The sequence below is a fragment of the Oryx dammah genome, unplaced genomic scaffold (genome assembly GCF_014754425.2).
Source record: "Oryx dammah isolate SB20612 unplaced genomic scaffold, SCBI_Odam_1.1 HiC_scaffold_15, whole genome shotgun sequence".
Classification (NCBI taxonomy): Eukaryota; Metazoa; Chordata; class Mammalia; order Artiodactyla; family Bovidae; genus Oryx; species Oryx dammah.
The window spans coordinates 26,376,188-26,402,806 of NW_024070199.1; the positions used below are offsets into that span (position 1 = coordinate 26,376,188).

Consider the following 26,619-nt stretch of genomic DNA (forward strand, 5'->3'; position numbering starts at 1 on the left):
GGAGTTAATATTTAGTAAAACTTTTAAATTTCAGTATCATTGTATATATTTAGGTAAAAAGGAGGAACAAGAAAATGTCTTAAGGAAAAAAACAAAAAAATCCCAGCTACCATTGCAGGAATGAAAATGCTGCTGAAACAAAAGATATAATGGAAAGAAACTCAATAGATTAAAAAGAAAATAACAGAGACAAAATTTAGTTCTTACCAAGGGTATGAGACTGTGCTAAGCATCTCATAGGAATCATTTATCTGAATATACACAGGAGGTAGATTTTAGTATTTCTGTTTTTCAGAGAGTTGGAAAGTAAATACATTATCTCAAGACTGCACAGCAAGAATGGGGTTGAATTGAGGATTCAAACCTCTAACGTCTACCATATTCAGGATCCGTTAGAATGAAGATAATAGAAGTACATTTAATCCAACTACCCATTAGGTGTGTCCTTAAAGAATACCCGCTATCTACGTGGTTATTCAGTCTGTGCTCCAACTTTTATGACTGTCAGCTCAGGGTGTGTCTGGTGATAGCGATGTTTGTCTTTCCTGTGAAACCAAATATTTCTTCCCATGGTTTAAGGCAGTTCATTTTACTCAGTCTCTTGAATGTATACAGTAAGTTCAGTACCTCTCACTGCCATATGATGAATTTTGAAATAACTCTCTTGTGCCACGTGAACTTTTGCTTTGCCAGAAAAAAATATTCTCAGTTATTTTGGCCATCTTAAAATAACTGATTTCTAGATCATATTTAGGAAACTGTGTAGCTTTTCCTATATCACACAGTATTTTACTTCAAACTGAGCACAATAGCCAAATATCACTTGAGTGTTAAGAATATGAATTTCTATTTTCTAGAACCTACTCATTTCCTTTGCAAATCTAAAGATACATTGGTCTTTAAAAAATACATCACACTGTTGACTAGTATTGAATTGAGACTAAAATTACTTATTTTATTTTGCATGTACTTTATTCATCCACATCTCTTCCATCTTTGAATTCTATTGAGAACACATGCAAAATACATGACTATATTTTTAAAAGGTTGGCATACCAAACACCTAGTGTTTGTGTTCAAAAGAACTTTATGATTTGGAGAATAGAATCATTTTCTCACCGCCACCATTTAAATCATGAAGTCCAAATTACATAGATCAATCTTGGTACACTGATGCCCTAGTTACAGTGTTGGAATACATGACTTGTATTTAGGCCATTATACTCTCACCCCTAAGATTATCCAAATTAGAATAAGAATGGCTCCTGGTGTGGAAAAACCTATCGAGGTATAAGCATGATGTCTGCCAAGCAATTGCATATTTGCCCTCTGGAGTCAAATTCCAGGGAGAAGGAAGCTGGGACATTAGTCCATCAGATCTCAGGTGAAATGATACTGGTGGTCACATTTCAGGTATTTTCAGTTGAGATGTTACTAAAGACAGCCCCAACAAATATAACTACTTTCCACAGACTTGTGAATCCTCCTGCATTAATTATAGAAAGCATACACTACTATTATTTATTATAAATGGAAGGGAAATGCTATGTCATTTGACATGCATGATATTAATATAATATATCAACAGAGAAACTTGGAGGAAAGAAGAGTACTCAGAAATAATACTAGAAACCTTCATGTTGACTGACTTTAAAAATCTATAAATTGTTGTTTCTCTTAAACTTTATGAAATTTCTTAATTATAAAGTTCTTAATGTTTATAATTTCTATTCTAGTTCAACCAGAATGATTGTTTGTCCTCGAGTAGTAGGAGATACTGGAGAATTCCCTGCATCATGTATGTCCTCTGATGTAGGATAAAGAACGATCTCTGCAGAATTACTCTCTGCCTCTCTCTCTCTGTCTCTCTCTCTCTCTCTCTCACACACACACACAGAAATACATTCATTTTCTGTTTTTTTAATTAGAATCTGCTGAGAAGAAAATGGACCCTGGAAATCACTCCTCAGTGAGTTCATCCTCGCTGCCTCAGAGAACAGCCACAACTCCAGCTGCCCCTTCTCCTCCTCTTCTTAGGAATCTATGTGGTCACGGTAGTGGGGAACCAGGGCATGATCACACTGATTGGGGTCAGTTCTCACCTGCACACCCACATGTGCTATTTCCTTGGCAATTTGTCCTTTACTGATCTCTGTCAATCCACTGTCATTTACCCAAAATGCTGGGGAACTTTGTTACAGAGAAAAATGTCATCTCCTACCCTGAATGCTTGACTCAGCTCTATTTCTTTCTTCTTTTTATTATTGCAGAGAGTTATATGTTGGCTGAAATGGCATATGACTGCTATGTTGCCATCTGTAAGCCCTTGCTTTATAATGCCATCATGTCTTATTATAGGTGCTTCCAGCTCAAAGCAGCAGTTTATATCTTGTGAATCATTCAGTCAACCTTCCATACTTGCCTTATCTTGAGACTCTATTTCTGCAAGGCCAATGTGGTTAACCATTATTTCTGCAATGTTTTTTTATTCTTGGAGCTATCCTGTCCTAGCATCTATTTCAACAATTTTTTGGCTCTAGTCTACAGTTCTTTCAACGTCCTGATTTCTGCCTTAACTATTCTTATCTCCTACATCTTCATTCTCTACAAAACCTTCCACATACACTCCACGGAGGGCAGGTCCAAAGCCTTTAGCACCTGCAGTTCCCACATCTTTGCTGTTGCTGTTTTCTATGGATCTGCAACATTCATGTACTTGCAGTTATCATCTGTGAGTCCCATGGACCAAGGGGCTCATATAAAGACAAGGGTGTTATACCTGCACTGTGCCCATGCTGAACCCTCTGACCTACACTCTGCAGAATAAGGATGTCAAATTGGCCCTGAAGAAAATTCTGGACAGTTGAAAATGTAGATGAATAGACTCAGTGTTGGTGCCTTAAGAAATAAACCTTTGCTTTACTGAGATATGTGATATTTTAGTTTTATTGTTCAAATTTTTGGAAATTCAGGATCATTTTCTCAGACAATACATTTCCCAAATTCTCTTCAGGCTAAAACCTTTGAATTTGTGTTATATGACTATGGAGAAATATCAAGAATAAAGTCAGAGACTCGAGATTTAAAGTTTCAGTGTAGTATTAAAAAAATAAAAACAAGAATAACTATGATGATCATCATAAAGTAATGACATATTATTATTGAGATAGTATAAAATATCAAACAATGTGCCCAACACTTTATATTAGACAACTTTCTTTAATATTTATGATATTCTCTCAAGGCAAGCCTTAGTATTGTTTCCATTTGAGAGATGAATCAACTGAAGCCTCTTTACTTTGACTAAATGTCCCCATAGTCCTAAACATAATAAAGACAGAGGCTAGAATGTCTGGCTCCAAGAACTGTAATTTTACTCAAAGTAATCTATTGGCCCCATGTAATTGTGGGTAAGTGTAAGGCCTTACCAGTAATTTCTTTCTACACATTAAGCATCTACCTTTTGTGTAAGATTGTATTGCTTTTTGTTAGATCTCTCCAATGCTATTTTCACTTTTATTTCATTTGACTTAATGAAAACAATCAAAATATTTCAAACTTGTGTTGATTAAGCAAAACCACCAAATGCAGGGTGATTGCAGAATCTTATGATAAGACTTATCAAAGAGATTCAAATTAACATGTTCAATACCAACACTTTCTACACAAGTAGCTCAACATATTTTTATCTTTAAACCATTAGTGCTATACTGTTTATGTAACAAGTGCTTTCCCTGTGGCTCAGCGGTAAAGAATACAGCTGCCAATGCAGGAGACATGGGTTCAGCCCTTGGGTGGGAAAGATCCCCTGGAGAAGGAACTGGTAACCCACTCCAGTATTCTTGCCTGAGATATCCCATGGAGAGAGGAGCCTGCAGGCTATGGTCCATAGGGTTGTAGCCTGCAGGCTACAGTCCACAGGGTTGCAAAGTGTCCATCCAACATAACCTTGCCACTAAACTACAACAATAAATGTATGTTAACAGCTACTCAGAATAAACCCAAATTCTGTAAGTTGTATTACTTTCATGAGGTTCATGCCTTTTGCCATATAAGTTATAAACAATTGCCATTTCTTGTCAGTTTTATCTTGGAAACATCTCTTATCTCCCCTCATATTGTTCCTTTTTAGCTTCTGGGCATTAACATCTGGTAACTATAAATTCACATGAAACTCTGAATACCCAGGTGTCTTCAGCTTCTTCTCAGTTCAAACCATCTTACTCATTACTGACAGATGGACATTCTTTGGGTAGTGTGCTGCCTTATTCAACTATAATGTCCAAATATATGACTATATATATATATATATATTTAACATAATTTTATTTACCACACGTGTATTTCATTATCCATTCATTCATCAATGGCAAACATTCATCTTCATCTATTTCGTATTATTTGACTTAATTTCAATATTGTCTTATTATTTTCATATTATTTGACCTAATATTCATCAATGCTATAAAAGAAGGTAGAATGGCTACAATTACAACTTCTACCTTAGGCATAATTCCTAGTCTGTTATATATAGCCCAGAATATATAAGTATGTATATATAAATCAGCTAAATCAGAACATATAATCTGTCAGAAATGAAAGAATGGCTTATATGGATCTCTTCATATTTTTAATTTCTGAATAAGTATAGGAATAACCTCTTTACTTCTTGTTTACATTCTTTCTATATCTGACCTTTACCAAATTCCAACTCTCTTTTTCACTTCTTTTATTTGGCACACTGAAGCAACTTCAATCATAGTCTGTTCACTTATACGGTGGCATTCCAGACACACAATATTCTTCTCCAAACATATAAGAATCCTGCAGCCATAGCAAACCCAAAGCTAAAAGATTTTTGGTGCATGGGTGTGGTGGATTTACCTTGAATCTGAAAGAACTCCAGTGGAAGGTATTCAAAACAAGAGACCCTCTAGAACCTTGTTTCTCAGAGTGGTTGATAGACGAGAAATAGTGGCAAAATCTGAAAGATTTTATTTAAAATGCATAATCTCAAATCTATTGTAAAGTAATTAACCTTCAATTAAAATAAATAAATTTATATTAAAAAATAAAGTTTAAACTAGGAGCCTTAAAAAAAAAGACTTACTATAAGAATCTGCTTTTGATCAAGATCCTTAGGTTATTCCCATGTACATTAAAAGTTGAGGAGCTTTTGAAAAATATTGATATCTGACCTCACACCCTGAAATTTTGACTTAATTGGCATAGGGTTCAACCTCGGAATTGAAATCAAAAGAAAAAAAAAAAACTTCCCTGATAATTTTTTTAATGAGTTTAAATGAGTATCAAAATTGAGAAGTATTAACTTCTCTTGTGGCTCAGCTTGTGAAGAATCCACCTGCAAAGCAGGAGACCTGGGTTGGGAAGATCCCAGGGAGAAGGGAAAGGCTAACCAGTCCAGTATTCTGGCCTGGAGAATTCTGTGGACTCATAGTCCATGGGGTCACAAAGAATCAGAAACAACTGAGTGACTTTTACTTTCAATGTAACAAAAGTATAAACTGGTAAAAAGTAAAACTGAGTCTTCTTATATTTAACTATAAGATTTCTCCTGACTTGAGTGTGCAATTTACCTTAATTCAATCATTTCTAGGTATGTTTCCAATTTTCCTATTTTAGAACAAAAAGTGAAAATACAATACATAAGAACAGAAGAAACATGAAATATAAGTGCCTAATAAAATGTTTTATATATGCAGCTTAGCACTAGAATCATTAATAGTGAGCACCTAAAAAATCAAAAATTCTCAATATTCTGAATTCTTACCCCATAACTTTAAACCCAATAACATATAGATTTGACTTGAATTAATATGTGTATTTTACATTTACATGTAAAATGGATTAAATACATTTTTGCAAGGATAAATGATTTACTTCATCATATTAAAAACTGTTTCCATTTTAACATTAAGATAACTTGTCAGAATGTTGCCCAATCCTCTAAAACCTTTTACTCACAGAGTGGACTAGGAACAACTAGAACTGGCCAGGAGCTTGTATGAGATGCAGAATCTCAAAATCTCAAATGCTCTCGAGAAGGATCTGATGCTGGTTGAGGATTTTATTTTGAAAAAATCTCCAGGTGATCCTGTGAAGAAATCTTGATCACTAATTGTTGAGTTCAGGATTGACAGAGAATTCCTCTTGAAGGAAAAAGTTAGACAACTAGGAACATGTCAACTGCAGCTGCTTCTTTCTCAAGAGCTTGTCTTCTGAGAAATGGAAATCCTTGGAGAGTATTTGCCTGGCTTATATGAAATCCACGACACATTTTCATAGCACAGTGCTCACAACCGCTCAGGGGAGAACTGAGAAAGGTGCAGATGTTGCAGATGTTTGCTACCTTGAAGCTGAAGAAACACACACTGAAGACTTAGAGATGCTGACCTGTGATGTAGACCAGCTTCAAAAGGGGCTGTGCCAGCCCTCTCAACACTAAAGACAGCAGAAAGCTGGGCACCTATCATTCCTGACACCAGTACAGAGCTATCTTCTGAGTCAAAGGAAGAATGTTGCAAGCAAAATTTGGTATTGAGATTTCCAGCACAAAGAAAGGTGAGTGTATTCATCTCACGTTTGTGGCTTGAGACTAAGTCTGGAAATAATACTATGAAAATTCAGGCAAATACTCCTGATACATTCTTGTATGGAATTACTTATAAAATTCCATTTATATCCCCCTATGTCCTAAACACTATGCAATTTACTTGCTATACAGAGGAGAATAAGTATGATTCAGTGCATCAACTGACTTACAATATATCTCAAGTCTAAAAATGTGCTGTTTAGAAATGACAATTTTCTGAATGTAAAGCGGGAAAGTTAAATCAATTACAAAGTGTTGGAGAATGTTTTCATGATAATTTCTAACTTAAGTAAGATTGAAAAGAAAAGAGAATATATTTACCACACAACATAGACAAAGAGAAATGATAGGATTATTTCATGTGTGGAAAAAAAAAAAAGAGACAGCTGCTGCCTGCTTCTCCTTTAGCCTTCAATCTTTTCCAGCATCAGGGTCTTTTCCAATAAGTCAGCTCTTCACATCAGGTGGCAAAAGTACTGGAGCTTCAGCTTCAGCAACAATCCTGTCCAATGAATATTCAGGGTTGATTTTTATGGCACAAATAGAAAATGGTAATACTGACATGGCATCAAAGGGTAGATGGATGAGGCAGTTTGTGGCTGATGACGAATTAAAAGACTCTGAATGTCACACTTTAAATCCCATCTATAGATACCATCTCTATATGTTGCTGTATATGTTTATATATGCACATACATATATGTATATATGTGAATATGCATATGATTATGTATGTACATACTATACTATGACTCACTCATCTATTCATCAGTTGATGGACATAAATTTGAATTGTTTCCAATTTGCATTGTTATGCATAAAGATGCCATGCATGTTTTTATTATTATAAACATGGCTAAATGCTTTAATAGAAGCAAAACCAATACAATATGGTAAAGTAATTAACCTCCAATTAAAATAAATAAATTTTTATTTAAAAATAAATTTTTAAAATCATTTATTATAAGATCATTTATTATATTTGAAAATGAGGCTTTATAAATATTGAATTTATTTTTTTATTGGGGTTTCTTTTTTATTTATTTATTTTAATTGGAGGCTAACTTTACAATAGTGTATTGGTCTTGCCATACATCAACCTGAATCCGCCACGTGTACCTTCCTTCCATAAATAGACCCAGAGTTAAGTGATTATATAGGTGGACAGGATGCCAAAAATGTGAATCATTTATATGGAGCACTCTACTCCAAATGAAAAAGAACGGAATGAATTCCCTCCGATGACTGTGTTTTACTTTTTCCCCTCCAGAGACTATGCAGATGGAAATGGCAGCAGAAAATCACTCCTCAGTGACTGAGTTCATCCTCGCTGGGCTCACAGAAGAGCCACGACTCCAGCTGCCCCTTTTCCTCCTCTTCCTAGGAATCTATGTGGTCACGGTGGTGGGGAACCTGGGCATGATCACACTGATTGGGCTCAGTTCTCGCCTGCACACCCCCATGTACTATTTCTTAAGCAGTTTGTCCTTCATTGACCTCTGTCAGTCCACTGTCATTACCCCCAGAATGCTGGTGAACTTTGTGACAGAGAAGAACATCATCTCCTACCCTGAATGCATGACCCAGCTCTTTTTCTTTCTTGTTTTTATAATTGCAGAATGTTACCTATTGGCTGCAATGGCATATGACCGCTATGTTGCCATCTGTAGCCCCTTGCTGTATAATTCCATCATGTCACATCAGGCCTGTTTCTCCCTCATTTCGGGAGTGTATATGGTGGGATTGGTATGTGCATTCTCTCACACAGGCTGCATGCTTAAGGTTCGTTTCTGCAAATTAGATGTGATCAACCATTATTTCTGTGATCTTCTGCCTCTCCTAAAGCTCTCCTGCTCTAGCACCTATGTCAACGAAATACTGGTTCTATGTTTTGGTGCACTTAACATCTTTGCCCCCATCCTGACCATCCTCAGTTCCTACATCTTCATCATTTCCAGCATCCTCCACATTCGTTCCACGGAGGGCAGGTCCAAAGCCTTCAGCACATGTAGCTCCCACATCTCAGCTGTCACTATTTTCTATGGATCTGAAGCATTCATGTACCTGCAGCCATCATCTGTGAGTTCCATGGACCAAGGGAAAGTGTCCTCTGTATTTTATACTATTGTTGTGCCATTGCTGAACCCCCTAATCTACAGCCTCAGGAATAAAGATGTCAATGTTGCCCTGAAGAAAATTCTTGAGAGAATATTTTTGTGACCAGACATAACATGAGCATGATATTTTAGATCTAGTCATTGCTTATTACATTGAATGGATGTATGATTCTCTTACTTCAAAATCCTTACCAGAGCTTAAAATCTGAGTTAAGAACAAAGTTTCATGCTTTGTTACATTGCTCAAAGCAGTATGCCTCCTACTATGCCATTTATTGTTTTTGGTGTGTACTTGCCTGCTTACTGTCCAAAATATATATCTACTGTAATGTTCATAAAGGTTACCCCCATGCTTGTATTTTACTTCCATATCTTCAGGACCTAAAATAGTTCCTGACACTAGAAAGACTTTGATAACTTCCTTATTTCCTTTTTAAAAACATTTATGTGAAGCCGTATATATCTCATACTGTCTTTGTCCATTATTTTCTCTAATTAGCTACACATGACTTTATTTTTTTTCAGTTCTCAATATTTTTATTTATTTTTCTTTTTTTTTCCTTTTACTTTATTTTACTTTACAATACTGTATTGGTTTTGCCATACATCAACATGAATCCGCCAAGTTAAAATCAATTAAATTTATATTTGATGAGTTCTTCAAAGACCTGCAATAAAACTGATGGCATCATAAATTATTTCTATACAAAAACTTAGAAGCATGAATGTAAGTAGCTTCTGTATCAAGCCCCAGTGCAGGTAATATAACTTGTGAACAGCTGATTTCTTAAGTCATTAAATAAAGTTAAAAAGCCAATATCCTTGAAACAAAACTCTTGGTTTTCAAGCATGCAGTGTACATGTGTTAAAAAATAGTATACATGATTGGTATCTGATGGGTCAACATAACAAATCTGGAGATACATTGGTATCTGGAACTCAAATACTCCAGTCTAGATTATCATGGTTTCCTATACCCAAGCAGAAGAACTTCACCTATATTGATATTGAGAAAATTCTTAATATGTAGAATTTTACCACATGTAAATTACAGTTCAATAAATTTGCTTTTAAGATAAAGAGAAAATACAATACATTTTGCTATATTGCTGCAATCAGAGTTGTGGATCTTCCTAGGGTGTCACCTTGAATGAGAACATGATTTTTAATTATTCTATGCATTAAGCAAACAACAACTTTTTCACATTGTGACATATCTCTATATTATTCCTCAATATTTCTTTTTTTATAGAGTTAGATAAAGTCATTAACTTATTCTACTTGTTAGGAACTTTTCATGGGATTATGACAGTAACCAGTTGAAACCTTCCTGCAGCCTACATGCTAAAATATTTCAAGTACTACTGCTTTATAAATACATCATGGCATCTAAATACAGTTAATATATGTCAAGGAGAAAAAAATTGTTCAAATATTGCACACAATTTTTTTTATTTTTTAAATCTCTTTTGTGAAATCACTTTAGAGTGTTTCTTTAATGCAGGTCTTAACATTTTCCTAAAATTTTGAATTCTTATATAGCTTGACATGAAATTCACCAGAGTTCTAATAAGATCTATCCCAGCATTTCTTCCAATCTATACTCTAACAAAAATGATAAATTACAATGATATGACACTATTAAACACTAGAGAGTCAATGGGAGAAGAGGGAATTGCTAATTGTAACTCTTCCCAAGAGTTGATATGTGTGGGATATGATCCTAATGGGAGATCATTAGCATTATTTGTTCCTCATCTGACTCTTAGCATCAATACTCAGATTATAAGTCACCATTCACATCAACCAACATTTGCATGGAGCCATCGACTTCAACAGAAGCCCGGACCAGTGACTCACAATTATTACAACAGTCTTCTAGGTTATGACCCTACAACAACAAGAAGTTCTGCAAGGTTAGTACTCAGAACTATCCACCTGCATCACCAGAACCATTTTCCCTTCAGAAAAATAGAGGAGAAGAATACACAGCACTGGTGTTTTGGGGACAAAGAGGGATGTATTTGCATCCCAGTCCAGGACTTTAGAAAGTTGAATCTTATGTTCTAGGTCCCTCAGATGAAAAGATGCGAGTAGCTATTTTTCTGTCTCTATCACTCCTCACTCTAATATCCATACTCCCTGAGGAGCAAAGGTTCCCTTATCATCTCTCTTTGTCCGCTGGATAAAAGTATGGCCAGTATTTCTTTGTTTACTCATTTCAACTCAGGTAGTGTGAGAGCTTTGTTCACTTGTGTTGGAGTCTATGTTAGCTTATCACTACACTCCTTTCAATAATTTTATTAAAAATCATATTTATTGATACTTGTATATAAGGCATTGTGCCAAACACTATTGAGTTAACAGTTTAGTACAGAAGAAAAGCTGATAAGTAACTCATAATAATTGATACAGAATTAAGCACGTACTAAATGTAAACATGAGAAAGGTATCCTCAGCCCACAGAAAATGATCTTATAACTGGGGTTTCCATTATTAAAGCCTTTAACTCAAGGACTCTAACTATTGAATATGTTTCATCAGATACACTGGGAATGTGTGAGAGAAGATAAAGAAATATAATGAGTCATAAAAGAAATTCTATCAAATGCTGTTTTGTGTAATACTTAAAACATGTGACACCTGGTGAGACATAAAAATAAAAATTTTTGTTGTTGGGTGAAATAAATCATTGAATCACAGAAATTTATTCAAACTTCATTTGGATACCTTAGAAAATATTAATATTTAGGAAGTTTATATTTAGTAAACACTTCAAATTTCAGGATCATTGTATGTATTTAGGTAGAAAGGAGGAACAAGAAAATGTCTTAAGAAAAAAAAAAAATTCCAGCCATCATCAGTTCAGTTCAGTTCAGTGGCTCAGTTGTATCCAACTATTTGTGACCCCATGGACTGCAGCACACAAGGCCTCCCTGTCCATCACCAACTCCCAGAGTTCAGCTAAACTCATGTCCATTGAATCATTGATGCCATCTAACCATCTTATCCTCTGTCATCCCCTTCTTCTCCTGCCCTCAATCCTTCCCAGCATCAGGGTCTTTTCAAATGAGTCAGTTCTTCATATCAGGTGGCCAACTATTGGAGTTTCAGATTCAACATCAGCCCTTCCAACAAATAATCAGGACTGGTTTCCATTAGGGTGGACTTGTTGGATCTCCTTGAAGTTCAAGGGACCTCAAGAGTCTTTTCCAACACCACAGTTCAAAAGCATCAATTCTTCAGCACTCAGCTTTCTTTATAGTCCAACTCTCACATCCATACATGACTGCTGGAAAAACCATAGCTTTGACTAGACCAACCTTTGTTGGCAAAGTAATGTCTCTGCTTTTTAATATGCTGTCTAGGTTGGTCATATCTTTTCTTCCAAGGAGCAAGTGTCTCTTAATTTCATGGCTGCAGTCACCATCTGCAATGATTTTGGAGCCCCCCAAAATAGAATCTGTCACTCTTTCCACTGTTTCCCCATCTATTTGCCATGAAGCAATGGGATCAGATGCCATGACCTTAGTTTTCTCAATGTTGAGTTTTAAACCAGATATTTCACTCTCCTCTTTCACTTTCATCAAGAGGCTCTTTAGTTCTTCACTTTCTGTCATAAGGGTGGTGTCATCTGCATATCTGAGGTTATTGATATTTCTCCCAGAAATCTTGATTCCAGCTTGTGCCTCATTCAGCCCAGCGATTCTCATGATGTACTATGCATATAAGTTAAATAACCAGGGTGACAATATGCAGCCAGCCATCATAGCAGAAATGAAAATGCCACTGAACCAAAAGATATAATGGAACAAACTCAATAGATCAAAATTAAAATAACATTGACAGTATTAAGGTCTTTCCAAAGGTATGGACCATGCTAAGCATCTCATAGGAATCATTTATCAGAATTCACACGGAAGGTAGATTTTATTGTTTCTGTTTTTTGGAGTGTTGGAGAGTAAACATGTTATCTCAAGACCACACAGCAAGAATGGTGTTTAGCTGAGGATTCAGTCTCTTACTGTCCACCATATTCAGGTTCCATTAGAATGAAGATAATAAAAGTACGTTAAATCCAACTACGCATTAGGTGTGTCCTTAAAGAATACGTGCTATGTACATGGTTTCTCAGTCTGAGCTCAAATTTTATGATTGTCAGCTTGGGGTGTGTCTGATGATAGGGATATTTGTCTTTGCTGTAAAACCAAATATTTCTTTTCATAATTTGAAGCAGTTAATTTTACTCAATCTCTTGAACATATAAAATAAGTTCTGTACCTCTCATTGCCATATAATGAACATTGAGATAACTGCCCAGTGTCACAAGAATTTTTTCTTTGCTGGAAAAAAATATCTTCGATTGTTTTAGCCATCTTAAAATACCATATTTCCAGATCATATTTATGAAACTGTGCAGCTTCTCCTTTATTACACACAGTATTTTACTTCAAACTGAACACAATAGTCCAAATATTGCTTGAGTGTTAAGAATATGAATTTATATTTTCTAGTACCTACTCATTTCCTTTGCAAATCTAGACCAAAGGTACACTGGTCTTTAAAAAAACATGTCACTGTTGACTAGTATTGAATTGACACTAAAATTACTTATTTCATTTTGCATGTACTTTACTCATCCACATCTCTACCATCTTTGAATTTTTTGAGAGCATGTGCAAAATACATGATTATATTTTTAAAATGTTGGCATACCTAACACTTAGTGTTTCTGTATAGATCAATCTCAGTACAGTGATGCCCTGGTCATAGTGGTGGAGTACATGGCTTGTATTTAGGCCATTATATTCTCACCCCAAGATTATCCTATTTAGAATAAGAAGACTAGTTCCTGGGGTGGGAAAATCTATTGAGGTATAAACATGATGTCTGCCAAGCAGTTGCATTTCTGCCCTCTGGAGTCAAAGTCCAGGGAGAAGGAAGCTGAGACATTAAAGCATTGATCTCAGGTGAAATGATACTGCTCATCAGATATTTTCAGTTGAGATGTTACTAAAGAATACAACCCCAACTAATATAACTACTTTTCAAAGACTTGCGAATCCTCTCTTCATTAATTATAGAAAGCATACACTATATTAATTATTATAAATGAAAGGAAAGTTCTATGCCATTTGACATTGATGATATTAATATATAAACATAAAAATTTGGAGGAAAGATGAATACTCAGAAATAATATTAGAAACATTTCTTTTGACTGACTTTAAAAATTTATAAATTGTTTTTCTTAAACTTTATGAAATATCTTAATTATAAAGTGCTTGAAGTTTATAATTTCTATTCTAGATCAACCAGAATGATTGTTTATCCTACAGTAGCAGGATATACTGGAGAATTCCCTTCATTATGTATGTCCTCTAATGATGGATAAAGAATGATCTCTGCAGAATTATTCTCTGCCTCTCACACCCACAAACACACACACACATATACATATATGTGTAAGCCTCTATCTCTCTCATACACACACACACACACACAAACACACACACACACACGTGCACTCATTTTTCTGTTTTTCAAACTTAGAACCTGCCGAGAAGAAAATGGACCCTGGAAATCACTCATCAGTGACTGAATTCATCCTTGCTGGGCTCACAGAACAGCCACAACTCCAGCTGCCCCTTTTCCTCCTCTTCCTAGGAATATATGTGGTCACGGTGGTAGGGAACCTGGGCATGATCATATTGATTGGACTCAGTTCTTGCCTGCACACCCCCATGTACTATTTCCTAAGCAGCTTGTCTTTCATTGACCTCTGTCAGTCCACTGTCATTACCCCCAGGATGCTAGTGAACTTTGTGACAGAGAAGAGCATCATCTCCTACCCTGAATGCATAACTCAGCTTTACTTCTTCCTCCTTTTTGCTATCTCTGAGTGCTACATGTTGGCTGCAATGGCACATGATCGCTATGTTGCCATCTGTAGCCCCTTGCTGTATAATTCCATCATGTCACATCAGGCCTGTTTCTCCCTCATTTCAGGAGTGTATATGGTGGGATTGGTATGTGCATTCTCTCACACAGGCTGCACACTTAGAGTTCATTTCTGCAAATTAGATGTGATCAACCATTATTTCTGTGATCTTCTGTCTCTCCTAAAGCTTTCCTGCTCTAGCACCTATGTGAACGAATTACTGGTTCTTTGTTTCAGCACACTTAACATCTTTGCCCCCAGCCTGATCATTGTCAGCTCCTACGTCTTCATTATTTCCAGCGTCCTCCGCATTCCTTCAATGAAGGGCAAATCTAAAGCCTTCAGCACATGCAGCTCCCACATCTCAGCTGTTGCTATTTTCTATGGGTCTGCAGCATTCATGTATCTGCAGCCATCATCAGTCAGTTCCATGGATGAAGGGAAAGTGTCTTCTGTGTTTTACACTATTGTTGTACCCATGCTGAACCCCCTGATTTATAGTCTACGGAACAGGGATGTCAATGTTGCCTTGAAGAAAATGCTAGAGAGAAGAATATTCTTCTGATCAGAAACAATATGAGAATGAAGTTTTAGTCTAATTAACTGGCTGTTTTATTGTGCAAGTTGATATTTAATTTTAACTGACATGTTAATATATATTTATTAACATATATCCATACATTTAGTGGTATTCTATTGACATTATTTCATATTCGTATGGCCTGTGATGCCATTTGTCTCTGAGTTTTTCTCTCATAAACATCACTGAGATACAGATTAAAAGAAATAGGATGATCTGGATACATGGGCCCACTTAAAGCCATCAACACCATTCCTCCCTCTTGTCTACAATCGATAAAAAACCTCTGTCAATGAAATATCTTCTAGCAGTTATCACTAATGTTCTTTCTTCTGTCCAAAAAAAAAGAAAAGAAAACAGCAAAACTGCTATCAGTATAATGATTGTAATCTCTAACTTTTGCACATCTAATCTGGAAAAGTATCTTTCCCAAATCCTAACTTGTGAATATCTGATTTCTCAAGTCATTAAGTTGCATTGACAACCAACCTTGGGCTTTGAAAAAATTTCTAGATATCATCTCAAAATCATAACTCATAAAAAATTGATAGTGTGGATTTCATCAAAATTAAAATATTTTACTTTTCAAAGACAGTTATAAGAAAATAAAAGATGGTTTTAGGTAAGTGTATACACTTTTATTTTTACATCTAATATATATGTAGATAGATGGATAAACAGTAATTTCCAGGTTTCATATTTTGCTTTCTTAAGTGGCACTTTTTATGATAAATGAAAACCACATGACCTACTATAATTCATTATCCAGCTTAGTGTATCATGCATTCTGTTTAAGTCTTTTTACAATATCCTTTTTTGCTAATGTTAGGTGATACTTAAAGAATCCTAGAGTTTGCCTTGTTTCTAATGTGTGACTGGACTCTACAAAACAAGTGTGAATCTATTACATAATTCTGGCACCATACCAGAAGCCACAATACCTAGAATGAACACTAGATCTTCCTTTCCAAACTCGGATAATTCTTCCATATGTATAACCTTTCATATTTACAAATCTTAAGAAAAAAGTACTCTTCCCTTCTGAGTTACATTCAATTTAACATCTTTGAGGGTTCAAAGAATCATGCTTCACTTTTTCCTCTTTGGTTTTCTTGACCAATTTCTACCACCCACCCATGCACTTATAAAAGAAATAATATGTGAATACTTACTTTATATAGTGGGCATGTCGGGCTTACCATTACCAAGTCAATGGGTTGCTAATCCAGGCAACTCAGGGTTACAATTGAAGATACTGTCACTGGATGTGTGTGTGTGTGTGTGTGTGTGTGTGTGTGTGTGTGTGAACACGCTTGCTCAGTTGCTCAGTCATGTCCAACTCTTTGAGGCCCCATGGACTGTAGCCTACCAAGCTCCTGTGCCCATGGTATTTTTCAGGTGAGAATACTGAAGTGGGATGCCATTTCTTACTCCAGGGGATCTTCCAGATCTAGAGATCCAATCCACATCTCCTGTGGCTCCTGCATTGGTGAAACCCCAAAAGAGGAGCATCAAATTTACCATTCTATTTGACTTAATAATAGCTTCAATTGTTTTTTCACAAGCAGTTTTTTATGTTGATGAGAGAGAACTGAATTACAAGTGGATTTTAAAGGTCATTTTAACACATGAAGGAAGTTAACTTGTATAAATTATTTGTGAAAATTTATTTCCTGATGCTGGAGTTAGGGTATTTAAATTATCATATTCATAATTCACAAATCATGGATTCAATCAAGTCTATTAGAATGTGAGAACCAGACACATTCATTTCTGTACTTTCTTTGCTACCTGTATTCAACACTACTGGAAAGTGGCTTCAGAGATTTAATCAGAACAGATGAAAGTTAAGGTTCTGACACGTGGACTGAAATGCATTGATGAGCAGGTCTTCTTCCTTCAGCTTTCTCATATTCTAAGAAGGGTTTGTTAGGTCAGTCATACTCATCCTTAAATATTTTATTACATAATATAACTTCTGTGATCTTCAAAACACGTAAGAAATATAAAGACGATCTATACAAAACTTACTCTGTATAGATCTAGAAGACAGATCTATAGACTCTTAAAAATAACTTGATTGTTGCCTAGTTGGTATGTGAAAATAATATGATTTATAATAGATGCTACACTGTTACATTGGCACACTAAGGCAAGTTATTATGAACCAGTGATGTCTCAGGAATTGTTGGAAATGTTGTATAACATTTGAGATGTTATAGTTTTGAAATATGGAAAAAAAAACTGGCTTAAAAAGGCAGATGCAAGTGTTTGCCCCTGCAGCCTCTTTTGTTGATGAAATTAGTCATTTATTATTATAAATGAGTTTCTACAATGACAAAATGAGAGACATTTAGGGAAGATAATATTATAATAATTAATAAAGTTTTGTACTTAAATATTTGTGAAAGTTTCCTTTTCTGAATTGTGCAAGAGACACTACACAAAACTGTTCTCATGATGGTTAGAATCATAAGAAACTATCATCACTTATGATGATTTAGCCATATCAGCCTATCTTCTTTTTGCTTTTCAGGAATGCTTGAAGTCTATAAACCAAGGGAAGAAGAACTATGGCATTAGTTGGTATTAATTCTGCAGTTTCTCAGAGTTTCAGCTCTTACCCTGGAGAGGATAACATACAAATCTATAGCATCATCCACAATACGTAGAGTGAACCCTAGATCTTTCTTTCCAAACTTGGATATTTCTTTCATATGTATAACCTTTCACATGTATGAATCATATGAAAAAGTATCCTTCCCTTCTGTTTCACATTCAATTCATCAGTCTTTTAACCCTACTTGACTTTTTCCTCTTCTGATTTTCTTGACCAATTTCTACCACCCACCCATGCACTTACAAAACAAATAATATGGGAATACATACTTTAAATAAATGCTTTTGTGTTCATGTAAATGGACAAACTTGCAAAAGTAAAAATCAACACCCAGTTAGAGAGGTGGAATTTATTTCTATGAGTGAGACTATTTCAGGCCAGTTCAATGGGGGAAATATCTGCAAAACTTGAAGAATATTGGAACTCATAAATAGAAGAGAAATAAAGAGATAGGCTGATATTTCTTGATGTAAATTTTCATTGATACTGCACCATAATCTCAGATATCCCCTTAGGGATTGTCCTCAAGAAATGAAATTTCTCTGTAGCTATGAAAGTGAAAGTGAAGTCACTCAGTAGTGCCCGACTCTTTGTGACCCCATGGACTGTAGCCTACCAGGCTCTTCTGTCCATGGGATTTTCCAGGCAAGAGTACTGGAGTGGGTTGCCATTTCCTTCTCTAGGAGATCTCCCCGACCCAGGGATTGAACCCAGGTCTCTCACATTGTAGGCAGATGCTTTACCGTCTGAGGCACCAGGGAAGAAGTAATGTAGCTGTGGGACCTATTGAAATATAATATGTTGTTGAGAGATTCACCTCCCTCTTTGGAGCTACAATCTAGTACCATAAATTTTTCAGTGAATAATAAATAGACAGTTAATGGTTGTGGGGATGCCTGGAAGACTTCTCCAAATCTTAAGAATGAATCTATAAGTGGTTTTTCCTTCATAAAAGGACAATTGGCATCTGTATTGTCTTTTTTTTTTTTTTTTGAGGAAAGAACACTAAACTTGGAATCAGAAGATCTGAGTATGACTTGCTCTTCACTTTTTAGTTTTAGAAAAGTTTCTAACTATCTGAATGTCAGTGTTCTTTTATAGAAATTGGGATTCATTATCACTGTTTCACAAGGATTTTGTGAGAATTAAAAGATAATAAATTACATTATAAAAAATAAGCAATATAAACATATTTTTATTTAAAATTATCATTATTTTGAATGAATGCTAGAAAGGCAGAATTAGTAACTCAGCTCAGTCATGAGTAGCTTGCTCAGTTGTGTTTGACTCTCTGCAACCCCATGGACAATATAGTTCATGGAATTCTCCAGGCCAGAATACTGGAGTGGGTAGCCGCTCCCTTCTCCAGGGGATATTCCCAAACCAGGGATTGAACCCAGGTCTCCCACATTGCAGGCGGATTCTTTACCAGCTGAGCCACCAGGGAAGCCCAAGAATACTGGAGTGGGTAGCCTATCCCTTCTCCAGGGTATCTTCCCAACCCAGGAATTGAACTGGTGTCTCCTGCATTGCAGGCAGATTTTTTACCAACTGAGCTACCAGGGAAGCCCAATAACTCAGCAGATGTTCCTACTGTTCTTTCTGGGAGATCTTACTCTACCATCTAACAGATGTAGGAACTTGGTCAATTTTCTTAACTCTTTGTGCCTCAGTTTCCTAATGTAAACAGGAATTAACCCTACCTACCTCAGAGAATTGTGGTAAAGACTAAAGGTGTTAATGTACATGAAGCATTCAGCAGTGCCTGGACATATTTCTATTAACATAACCGGTTTTGTCTCTTTTTAAATTAATCAATTTTTATGCTTTAAAAAAAATTGGAGTATAATTACTTTACAAGCATATTGTGTTAGTTTCTACAATATAACAACATGAATCAACTATATATATATATATATACACACAACAGATTCTTACCTCCTTTAAAAAAAAAAAAAAAAACTACAGACCAAACACAAAAGCATCCCAAAGATTTTCTTCCATTTTAAGGGGCTCTTGCTCAGTGGTATTCTGGCCTTCTCCATGGCACGTGTCTATCTTTTATTAAGATACATTAAGAATGGTATTAAGTTGTTATTGTAACTTTTATACCTATATTCATAATTCTTATTGTTATAGAGGTAGATAGACATATCATATTTAAATCAAAGCCATCTGCTCACCAGAAGAATCATTTGTAAAATGTGTGCCTCTTCAGATATATTTGAGAAAATGAACAATGTAATAAAGGCAAAGAATTTCAGAGGATATTAAGGGTGTGGGTAGGAAAATTTTGCATTTAAACTGGGAATGCAAGTTCTTCATATTTGAAGAATATCATCCTACAAATAATCAAACCCTTATCATGATGAGAACACAACACTTAACAAGGCAACTCAGCCATTCATTTTTTCCTATATTGAAACAAAATCTAAATTTTTACTTGTTCCAGTTTTTTACACATTATTCACCATGGATAAGCACACAACACATCAACATAGCAGCCTCCAATTATTTGAATATATACCTCAGGTATCTGCTTCTCTAAGTAAAATTTCCTGGGAGCTTTCACAGCAGATATGTTAGAAGTTTAAATGCAATCAGGCCTGAGTTTTAATCTCAGATCAGTTATTTTCTAGCTACATGATCAGGTTACTAAAAACTCCCCAAGCTTTTTTTGTCTTCTTTCACTTAATAAGGTTGTTTCTGAGACTTAAATTTTAAAATAAAAGAAATCAGCATAACACTTGCAAATACTTAGTCAAAAGCTGTTATTTTAAATAAAGCATTTTCATATGGAATGATTTTTTTCCTTTTAAGCATTTTCAATATAAATTTATTTATTTTAATTGGAGTTTAATTACTTTACAATATTGTATTAGTTTTCGATATATCAACATGAATCCGCCACAGGTATACACGTGTTCCCATCCTGAAACCCCCCTTCCCTCCTCTTTCCCCATACTATCCTTCTGGGTCGTCCCAGTGCACCAGCCCTAAGCATCCAGTATCATGCATCAAACCTGGACTGGCGATTCGTTTCATATATGATATTATACATGTTTCAATGCCATTCTCCCATATCATCCCACCATCTCCCTCTCCCAGAGAGTCCAAAGACTGTTCTATACATCTGTGTCTCTTTTGCTGTCTTGCATACGGGGTATCGTTACCATCTTTCTAAATTCCATATATATGTATTAGTATACTGTATTGGTGTTTTTCTTTCTGGCTTACTTCACTCTGTATAATAGGCTCCAGTTTCATCCACCTCTTTAGAACTCATTCAAATGTATTCTTTTTCATGGCTGAGTAATACTCCATTGTGTATATGTACCACTGTTTTCTTATTCATTCATCTGCTGATGGACATCTAGGTTGCTTCCATGTCCTGGCTATTATAAACAGTGCTGCAATGAACACTGGGGTACACATCTCTTTCAATTCTGGTTTCCCAGCGTGTATGCCCAGCAGTGGGATTGCTGGGTCATAAGGCAGTCTATTTCCAGTTTTTTAAGGAATCTCCACACTGTTCTCCATAGTGGCTGTACTAGTTTGCATTCCCACCAACAGTGTAAGAGGGTTCCCTTTTCTCCACACCCTCTCCAGCATTTATTGCTTGTAGACTTTTGGATAGCAGCCATTCTGACTGGTATGAAATGGTACCTCATTATGGTTTTTATTTGTATTTCTCTGATCATGAGTGATGTTGAGCATCTTTTGATGCATTTGTTAGCCATCTGTATGTTTTCTTTGGAGAAATGTCTATTTAGTTCTTTGGCCCATTTTTTGATTGGGTCGTTTATTTTTCTGGAATTGAGCTGCAGGAGTTGCTTGTATATTTTTGAGATTAGTTGTTCATCAGTTACTTCATTTGCTATTATTTTCTCCCAATTCGAATGCTGTCTTTTCACCTTGCTTATAGTTTCCTTTGTTGTGCAGACGCTTTTAATTTTAATTAGGTCCCATTTGTTTATTTTTGCTTTTATTTCCAGTATTCTGGGAGGTGGGTCATAAAGGATCCTGCTGTGATTTATGTCGGAGAGTGTTTTGCCTATGTTCTCCTCTAGAAGTTTTATAGTTTCTGGTCTTACATTTAGACCTTTAATCCATTTTGAGTTTATTTTTGTGTATGGTGTTAGAAAGTGTTCTAGTTTCATTCTTTTACAAGTGGTTTCCAAAACTGAACCAGGAAGAAATAGAAAATCTTAACAGACCCATCACAAGCATGGAAATTGAAACTGTAATCAGAAAACTTCTAGCAAACAAAAGCCCAGGTCCAGATGGCTTCACAGCTGAATTCTACCAAAAATATAGAGAAGAGCTAACACCTATCCTATTCAAATTCCTCCAGAAAATTGCAGAGGAAGGTAAACTTCCAAACTCATTCTATGAGGCCCCCATCACCCTAATACCAAAACCTGACAAATATGCCACACACAAAAAAAGGAAATTACAGGCCAATATCACTTATGAACATAGATGCAAAAATCCTTAACAAAATTCTAGCAATCAGAATCCAACAACACATTAAAAAGATCATACACCATGACCAAGTGGGCTTTATCCCAGGGATGCAAGGATTCTTCAATATCTGCAAATCAATCAATGTAATTCACCACATTAACAAATTGAAAAATAAAAACCATATGATTATCTCAATAGATACAGAGAAAGCCTTTGACAAAATTCAACATCCATTTTTGATAAAAACTCTCCAGAAAACAGGAATAGAAGGAACATACCTCAACATAATAAAAGCTATATATGACAAACCCACAACAAACATTATCCTCAATGGTGAAAAATTGAAAGCATTTCCCCTAAAGTCAGGAACAAGACAAGGGTGCCCACTTTCACCACTACTATTCAACATAGCTTTGGAAGTTTTGGCCACAGCAATCAGAGCAGAAAAAGAAATAAAAGGAATCCAAATTGGAAAAGAAGAAGTAAAACTCTCACTGTTTGCAGATGACATGATCCTCTACATAGAAAACCCTAAAGACTCCACCAGAAAATTACTAGAGTTAATCAATGAATATAGTAAATTTGCCGGATATAAAATCAACACACAGAAATCCCTTGTGTTTCTATACACTAAGAATGAGAAAATAGAAAGAAAAATTAAGGGAACAATTCCATTCACCATTACAATGAAAAGAATAAAATACTTACGAATATATCTACCTAAAGAAACAAAAGACCTATATATAGAAAACTATAAAACACTTGTGAAAGAAATCAAAGAGGACACTAATAGATGGAGAAATATACCATGTTCATGGATTGGAAGAATCAATATAGTGAAAATGAGTATTCTACCCAAAGCAATCTATAGATTCAATGCAATCCCTATCAAGCTACCAACGGTATTTTTCACAGAGCTAGAACAAATAATTTCACAATTTGTATGGAAATACAAAAAACTTCGAATAGCCAAAGCAATATTGAGAAAGAAGAATGGAACTGGAAGAATCAACCTGCCTGACTTCAGGCTCTACTACAAAGCCACAGTCATCAAGACAGTATGGTATTGGCATAAAGACAGAAATATAGATCAATGGAACAACATAGAAAGCCCAGAGATAAATCCACACACCTAAAAGTTATGACCAATCTAGATAGCATATTCAAAAGCAGAGACATTACTTTGCCAACTAAGGTCCGTCCAGTCAAGGCTATGGTTTTTCCTGTGGTCATGTATGGATGTGAGAGTTGGACTGTGAAGAAGGCTAAGCGCCGAAGAATTGATGCTTTTGAACTGTGGTGTTGGAGAAGACTCTTGAGGGTCCCTTGGACTGCAAGGAGACCCAACCAATCCATTTTGAAGGAAATTAGCCCTAGAATTTCTTTGGAAGGAATGATGCTAAAGCTGAAACTCCAGTACTTTGGACACCTCATGTGAAGAGTTGACTCATTGGAAAAGACTGTGATGCTGGGAGGGATTGGGGGCAGGAGGAGAAGGGGACGACAGAGGATGAGATGGCTGGATGGCATCACTGACTCAATAGACATGAGTCTGAGTGACCTCTGGGAGTTGGTGATGGACAGGGAGGCCTGGCATGCTGCGATTCATGGGGTCGTGAAGAGTTGGACACGACTGAGCGACTGAACTGAACTGATGGACACCCTTTCTTTGACAAGGAGGCAAGAATATACAATGGAGAAAAGACAATCTCTTTAATATGTCGTGCTGGGAAAACTGGTCAACCACTTGTAAAAGAATGAAACTAGAACACTTTCTAACACCATACACAAAAATAAACTCAAATGGATTAAAGATTTAAATGTAAGACAAGAAACTATAAAACTTAGAGGAGGTTTATAGTTTGAGCTACTCTGTAGCTCAAGGAACTCTACTCAGTGCTCGGTAGTGACCTAAATGGGAAAGAAATCTAAAAAAAGAGGATAATATAGTAGAAACTAACACAACATTGTAAAGTCACTATAGTGTTAGTGTTAGTCGCTCAGTCGTGCATTACTCTTTGCAACCCAATGGACTGTAACCCACCAGTTTCCTGTGTCCATGAGATTTTCCAGGCAAGGATACTGGAGTGGGTTGCCATTTCTTTCTCCAGGAGATCTTCCCAACCCAGGGATCAAACCCAAGTCTCCTGTACTGCAGGCAGATTCTTTACCAACTGAGTGACAAAGGAGTCACAAAGTCACTATACCCCACTACAGGTTTTTTTCTTTTTTTTTCAAAAGGAACACAATACAGGGAAATGGATATACATTACCTTTATAGGAAGAAAAAGCATATGTGTGTTTCTTATTCATTCTAGATTTTTCATCTTGGTGTGAGTGATAAAATTATTTTAAATGTTTGAGGGGCTTAGGTTTTTAAACATTCGATCTACAGATTTGTATATTTTGAGAGGCACTGGAAGTATTGTGCATCATCGGCATTGAAGGCTCTTTATCCCAAAGGGTGTACCTTTGGCAAGTGCTTCTGAGACCAAGAGGAAACAAAACAGGGCTAAGGAGGTGAAAGGACTCTTCTTTATCTCCCACTGACCTGAGAACAATGTTTCAAGTCAAAAGAGAAGTAGGATTTTTTGTCTAATATTCGTTCCAATATTGAATATGTTACCTGGGTTTGTATCTACATTTATGTTTTTATCTTGTGGAGACTTATGTGGGCTGGTGTACAAGAAGGACAAGTAATAAATACATCGACTAGAAGCACTACAGGGAAGTGAAAGCTCAGAGCCATATGGAAATCCCATCGATGCTTTAAGCACCAGAGGTACGTGAACTCAGATTGGAAATACACCTGCAGGAGGTTGTACCCAAATTAGGAGGAAGAGACAAGATGAGATTAATAAGAGAGGAGAAGGGTGGACATAACCAAGTAGAAAGAACAGTAGGTCAAGTCTCCTCCTGGATAAAGCACAAACATTACACATGGTTAGCAGCATTGCTAATCACCAACCATCCTCTATTAGATTGGGTACAATTGCCATGAATAAAACTGGACACTTACCCTGACACTGTTCAGAGACTGAAGTTCTTAAAAATTGCTTACTTTGCTTAGGAAACAGGTTCTTGTAATCACCAAGAATGAACAAATCCCTTTCAACTGGCTGATGTGCACATTTATATGTCAATGGTTGAATTATTTGATTGGCTAAAGGTAAAACATCAAAATTGATCTAATAGTACAAACTCTTACAAAAAAACATCATGATGTTCGATTTCCTGGTCTTAAAAAGCAAGAGAGTGGCATGTTATTCAACTTTTATTTGTGGCTTGTTAAACTTAGGGACACCATTAGATATACTCACAGGTCCCCTAATACCCATTGAGCCTAGAGATTATCAGAGTGCTCAGTATTTAATAATCCTTTTCAAAAATAATCTTATCATCCCCTGTGCCTGCCTATTGCTGTATTTCCCAAGAGTAGTAAAGATCCCAACACAAGCTTCTTATTTTATATTTTCACATCACCTATGAGGATTCTGAAACACAGTGAAATAAGATCAGTGATTACTGAAATGCAATTGCTGGTTCTTGACTATGATTTCATCAGTCAGTAGAAAAAACTGGAGGAAACTAATAAAATATACTTTTTGTTACAGCTAAATGATTCAATATAAAGACTGTCCTTTATTTTCTCTTTAAAAATTGTAATAAAATATACATATTTACTATTTTAATGTGTACAGTTCTGTGCCATTAAGTACATTCACATTGTCATTCAATCATCATCACCATCATCCCCAGAAACTGAAACTATACTCATTCAACAATAACTTACCATTCTCTCTCTTCCCAGGTCCTGGCAATCACACTTCTTTCAGTCTCTATGAATTTGACTACACTAGATACTACATATAAGCAAAATCATAATGTTTTTCTCCTTCTGTGTTCAGCTTATTCCATTAAGCATAATCTCCTCAAGGCTCACCCATGTTATGGCAAGAGTCATAATTTCTTTCTTAAGGCCAAATAATTTTTCATTGTATGTACATATCACATTTTGTTTACTCATTTGATAATAGAACCTGGGTTGCTTCCAGCTTTCAACTGTTGTGAATAATGCTGCTATGAACATGGGTGTACAAATATTCCTTTTTGGGGGGAGGGGGTTATCATTTCCATCTTATTTTTATTGTGGTTGGGATTCCAAATACTGTTTAATTATATGATATGATTTTGACAGTAAATTATAGTTATATTTCTTGATTATTTGCTTATTTGTTTGCTTATTCTGTTTGAATGTCTATGGTTCAGAGGGTAAAGAAT

General features: G+C 35.8%; 2 protein-coding genes and 1 pseudogene across 2 annotated transcripts; all 3 read left to right on the forward strand.

Annotated features, from left to right (window-relative positions):
• The first annotated feature begins 1,930 nt into the window (after positions 1 to 1,930).
• LOC120874394 lies at positions 1,931 to 2,883 on the forward strand (annotated as a pseudogene).
• A 4,980-nt stretch (positions 2,884 to 7,863) lies between these two features.
• Positions 7,864 to 8,833, forward strand: LOC120874392 (olfactory receptor 8G1-like). The gene has a single exon (XM_040255761.1). It carries the CDS (start codon positions 7,889 to 7,891, stop codon positions 8,831 to 8,833), a length of 945 nt encoding a protein of 314 aa, XP_040111695.1. The 5' UTR covers positions 7,864 to 7,888.
• A 5,407-nt stretch (positions 8,834 to 14,240) lies between these two features.
• LOC120874884 (olfactory receptor 8G1-like) lies at positions 14,241 to 15,236 on the forward strand. Its single transcript, XM_040256564.1, has one exon. The coding sequence runs from the start codon at positions 14,301 to 14,303 to the stop codon at positions 15,234 to 15,236; it is 936 nt and encodes a 311-aa protein (XP_040112498.1). The 5' UTR covers positions 14,241 to 14,300.
• The last annotated feature ends 11,383 nt before the right edge of the window (positions 15,237 to 26,619 follow it).

What these genes read in the sequence shown, in the direction of transcription:
- LOC120874392 (XM_040255761.1), top strand. Translation starts at nt 7,889, where the DNA reads ATGCAGATGGAAATGGCAGCAGAAAATCACTCCTCAGTGACTGAGTTC.
- LOC120874884 (XM_040256564.1), top strand. Translation starts at nt 14,301, where the DNA reads ATGGACCCTGGAAATCACTCATCAGTGACTGAATTCATCCTTGCTGGG.